The 4,543-nt window shown below is 47.1% G+C and overlaps 1 protein-coding gene across 1 annotated transcript in view; it reads right to left on the minus strand.

The window, feature by feature from the left end:
* Nucleotides 1-4,543, minus strand: part of KIF5B (kinesin family member 5B) — a 60,163-nt gene that overhangs the window by 37,121 nt on the left and 18,499 nt on the right. The window contains exon 2 of the mRNA XM_018563254.1: nt 2,370-2,457. Within this exon, the coding sequence (XP_018418756.1) occupies nt 2,370-2,457 (88 nt within the window). The remainder of the gene's footprint in view (nt 1-2,369; nt 2,458-4,543) is intronic.

The raw sequence follows: 4,543 nt of genomic DNA on the forward strand, positions 1-4,543 counted from the left end.
TCCCCCCCACCTAATTTTATTCCTATCACATAGGGATTTAAAATCCTCTAAGTGATAGTTTGGAGGTGACAGGTTCTTTTTATGGAACCTGCCCTCCAACACAGAACTGATGTTCTGTGTAGTTCCTGACAGCTGAGACAGGTGGCGCTGTGATCACAGCGCACCCTGTCTCAGTGATAACACAGAGCAGACGAAAAACCTCCGTTTTTCGTCTGCTCTATGGTGAGCTCATGTTCCGTGGTTTCGGGTCCGCTAGAGGAGCGGGGACCCCGAAAACCACGGGGGGGGGGGGGGGGGGAGGAGGGGCGGTGTGGACAGAATCGCCGCCTCTCGTTTCATACAAGTGATCAGATCACTTGAAAACGAGCGGCGGCTCCACACTGTACACTTGGCTCTGCTTGTCCGGAGCGGGGCTAAGTGTACAAAAAAACTACTCGCCCGGCGCCCGAAACTGCATGTCCCGGGCGTTGGGCGATAGGAATTCCACACCCCTGCTTACAACTGGGCCCTTCAGCACCGTAAGATAGATTTTCGGTCCTCCGCCACCAACATGGGTTTCCAGGCATCCTCTTTGGGCATTGGGCGGCCACCGATTATGCACACAGGGATTACATCCTCCCCAGCATCAGACCCATTCACGGAATCTTCAAGAGGCTGTGAATGGGCTGTGTGTATATAGTGCATGTGCCATACAGTGAACAAAGAAAATATAAACATATTTACGGGGAAAGAGAGAGGAAGAATTTTTTTTTTTCCCAGCAGAAGAGACTTTGCATGTCTTTTCTACCATAAATCCTACCCCCCATGCATGTCCCCCCTGCCATAAATCCTTCCCCCCATGCATGTCCCCCCTGCCATAAATCCTTCCCCCCATGCATGTCCCCCCTGCCATAAATCCTTCCCCCCATGCATGTCCCCCCTGCCATAAATCCTTCCCCCCATGCATGTCCCCCCTGCCATAAATCCTTCCCCCCATGCATGTCCCCCCTGCCATAAATCCTTCCCCCCATGCATGTCCCCCCTGCCATAAATCCTTCCCCCCATGCATGTCCCCCCTGCCATAAATCCTTCCCCCCATGCATGTCCCCCCTGCCATAAATCCTTCCCCCCATGCATGTCCCCCCTGCCATAAATCCTTCCCCCCATGCATGTCCCCCCTGCCATAAATCCTTCCCCCCATGCATGTCCCCCCTGCCATAAATCCTTCCCCCCATGCATGTCCCCCCTGCCATAAATCCTTCCCCCCATGCATGTCCCCCCTGCCATAAATCCTTCCCCCCATGCATGTCCCCCCTGCCATAAATCCTTCCCCCCATGCATGTCTCTCCTGCCATAAATCATACCACCCCCACCCCCCAGCAATTTTTTTTTTAGTTTTCTGACTTTACGACTGTTTTAAAACAATGGTTGTCATTTAAAAAAAAAGGTAGAAGTAGGCAATCCCTGCAAAGCAAGCAATTGTCACTCACCTGTCCTGCTGCTTGTGCCACTGAACTCTAATGTGTCCAAATAAGAATATGGCTGAAAGATATTCAACACTTTTGGGAGAGTTGGATACCTGCACTCTGGTTTTTCCTCAAAGCAGTGACTTCAGGGCTGATGGAAAGTACAACGTGCAGCAGGGGACAAGGCATCTGACGTACTTAAACCAGGTATACATGCTTGGAATTTCGGCCACTTCTTGATGAACCGACCAAAATTCGTTGCTTGGTTGCCACTGTTGGCACCCTTCTGCCCGGCATCCCTCGATCAGCTGATCAAAGGAGCCGATTGGCTGCTAGCTCTGTTCGGCCAAGATTTTTCTGCTCAGCTACTGGCTGCTCTCAGATAACACATGAAACAGCAGGGGATTTGCCCATCAATGCTGGTAAGCGTTGATGGAGAAATTGGTTTTATTTGTTTCATTCAGCCCGCAGGTTGAACGAAAAAAAATAATAAAACCATGTATACTGGGCTTCAGAGGTGTGCTGAATGCTGAAGATCTTTTTTTGAAGATTATCAGCAGTGGCTTTCGGTGGGACAGGCAGAAATTAAAAATGCATTTCAAGGATGCCCATTACGAACCTTTAGAAAAAAAAAAAAAAAAAAAAGGGCGGATTTGCTTTAAATGACGGCAGTGCTCTCAAGTTTTAGGATCCCCACACCAATTTCAAGAAAAGTAATATTTAAAAAAAAAGGGGATCCACAGACCCATCACATCAAAACAATCAATTACACATGAAAGAAAAAAAACAAACAAAGATGAGGACCTGTACCCACAATGATATACTTCTGCAGTTGTGGCATGGGGCATTTGGGAGATTCAACTCTTATAATAAAATCACACCTTTATTACCTTTAAAGAACTAAGTGAGCAAAACTATTCTTACCTTTAACAATCGCTTTAGCACAGGCATTGTAGACTTGTTCTTGACTTGCGTTTGACTGGAATACGCGGTCAAAGACATAAGGTTTGGTCTAAAAAATGAAAAAAAAAAAAAAATCTAATATGATGTATACAATGTCCCGATACAGATGCTGGTAACAAAAGGCCAGAATATGGCTAGAGTCCCAATACCGGTGCTGGGTATAGGGGACAGAGCATGGTCTGTTGTCCCAATACAGATGCAGGTTACAGGGACCAGACTGTGGTGCGCTGTCATGATGCAGAAGCTGGTTATAGGGGACAGAGCATGGTCTGTTGTCCCAATACAGATGCAGGTTACAGGGACCAGACTGTGGTGCGCTGTCATGATGCAGAAGCTGGTTATAGGGGACAGACCATGGCCTGCTGTCCCAATACAGATGCAGGTTACAGGGACCAGACTGTGGTGCGCTGTCATGATGCAGAAGCTGGTTATAGGGGACAGACCATAGCCTGCTGTCCCAATACAGATGTATGTTAATTACAGAGCATGTTTACAGCAATAGGGGACAGACTATGGTGCACTGTCCCAATACTGATGCTGGTTTTAGGGGATAGAGTATGGGGCATGGTTCCAACACAGATGCTATTTTACAGGGGACAGACTACGGTGCATGGCTCCAACATGGATGCTGGTTACAGGAGATAGACTATGGTGCACGGTCCGGATACTGATGCTAGTTTTAGGGGCAGGTCATGGTGATGGTTAGAGGGGGTACAGCCTATGGCATGCCATCCTGATGATAATTATAGAAGACTCTGCTACACTGTCCTGATGCAGGTTATTTGAGACAGCATGTGATGCACTGTCCTCATATTAACAGACATGCCAGTTGGTACAGAAGTTAAAGTGACACTAAACTCCAGAGTGAAATCTTAAAAATACATTCAAGTAACTTAAAAGGAGAACTATGAGGTGAGTGCTTTTCACTCACCTCATAGTTCTAGCCGACCTGTGACAATGAGACTGTCACAGGTCGGCTCAGTAGATCGGGAAGTGAGCGAACACATACCGGCATTCGCTCACTTCTCGATCCTGTCACGGCTCTCTGCCGTGACAGGGGAGGGGCTGGATTCCCCCCTCCCCGCTCCTCCAGCGCTGACTGGCGGAACGGACGGGGGAGGGGGCGGGTACAGCTGGCTCTGCCTCTAGATAGGCAGAGCCAGCTGTCACTCATGCAGCTGAGCGGATCCAGACATAATTGTCGGGATCCGATTCAGCTGCGGCGTCTCAGTATACCGCGAGCAGTAGCTCGCGGCATAATGAGCTTAGGGTGACGGGAGGACGCTAGTTTGTGTCCTCCCGTTACCCTAAGGAGAACTATGGGGAAAAGCCCTAAACCCATAGTTCTCCTTTAACTATGAACAAAAAAATGTATCTTATTTGTGTATCACTTGGCTGTAGTTCCTCAAATCATCTCTGAATTGGTGCTGACACTGTCCTTCCTTCTGGAGGATGGCTACTTTTGTTCCCCATGGTCCCTGTGCGTCTTGTAAAGTAGTCACCGCTCCAAGCTCACTCCAGTGATGGACTACAATCTCATGTATAGTTGACTAATCTTTAGCGAGATTGTAGTCCATCACGGGAGTGAGCTTGGAGCGGTGGTCACTTTACAACACACACAGAGATCATGGGGAACAAAAGTAGCCCCCCTCCAAAAGGAAGGACAGTGTCAGCACCAATTCAGAGATGATTTGAGGATCTACAGCCGAATGATACACAAATAAGATACATTGTTATAAGTTAAGGTACTTGAATGTATTTATTACATTTTAACTGCGGAGTTTAGTGTGCTATGAAGAGCTGCACATATTATAGCAGTGAAGTTAAGACAGAAAACTATTTGAGCAGCAATGACCCCATGTGATAAAGGTACAGTACAAATGTTTAGCAAAAACAGACATACCAATGACAGGGCAGTTCAAAAACAAAGATAAGGTTAAAAGTGTCAGATTTGGCTTTTTTTCCCCCTCCACTTGTGTGTCACACCAATACAAAATAAATAAACATGAGAATACCTAAACATTTGTAATTTCAACAATTTTCTGTGCAAAACGGTGCATTATCTGACAGAAGTGCAGGGGTGCCATTATTTTTGGCCATGACTGATATAGAGATATATAGATGTCTCTATAGAT

The sequence above is a fragment of the Nanorana parkeri genome, unplaced genomic scaffold, assembly GCF_000935625.1.
Source record: "Nanorana parkeri isolate BGI_ZX_2015 unplaced genomic scaffold, ASM93562v1 scaffold645, whole genome shotgun sequence".
Lineage (NCBI taxonomy): Eukaryota > Metazoa > Chordata > Amphibia > Anura > Dicroglossidae > Nanorana > Nanorana parkeri.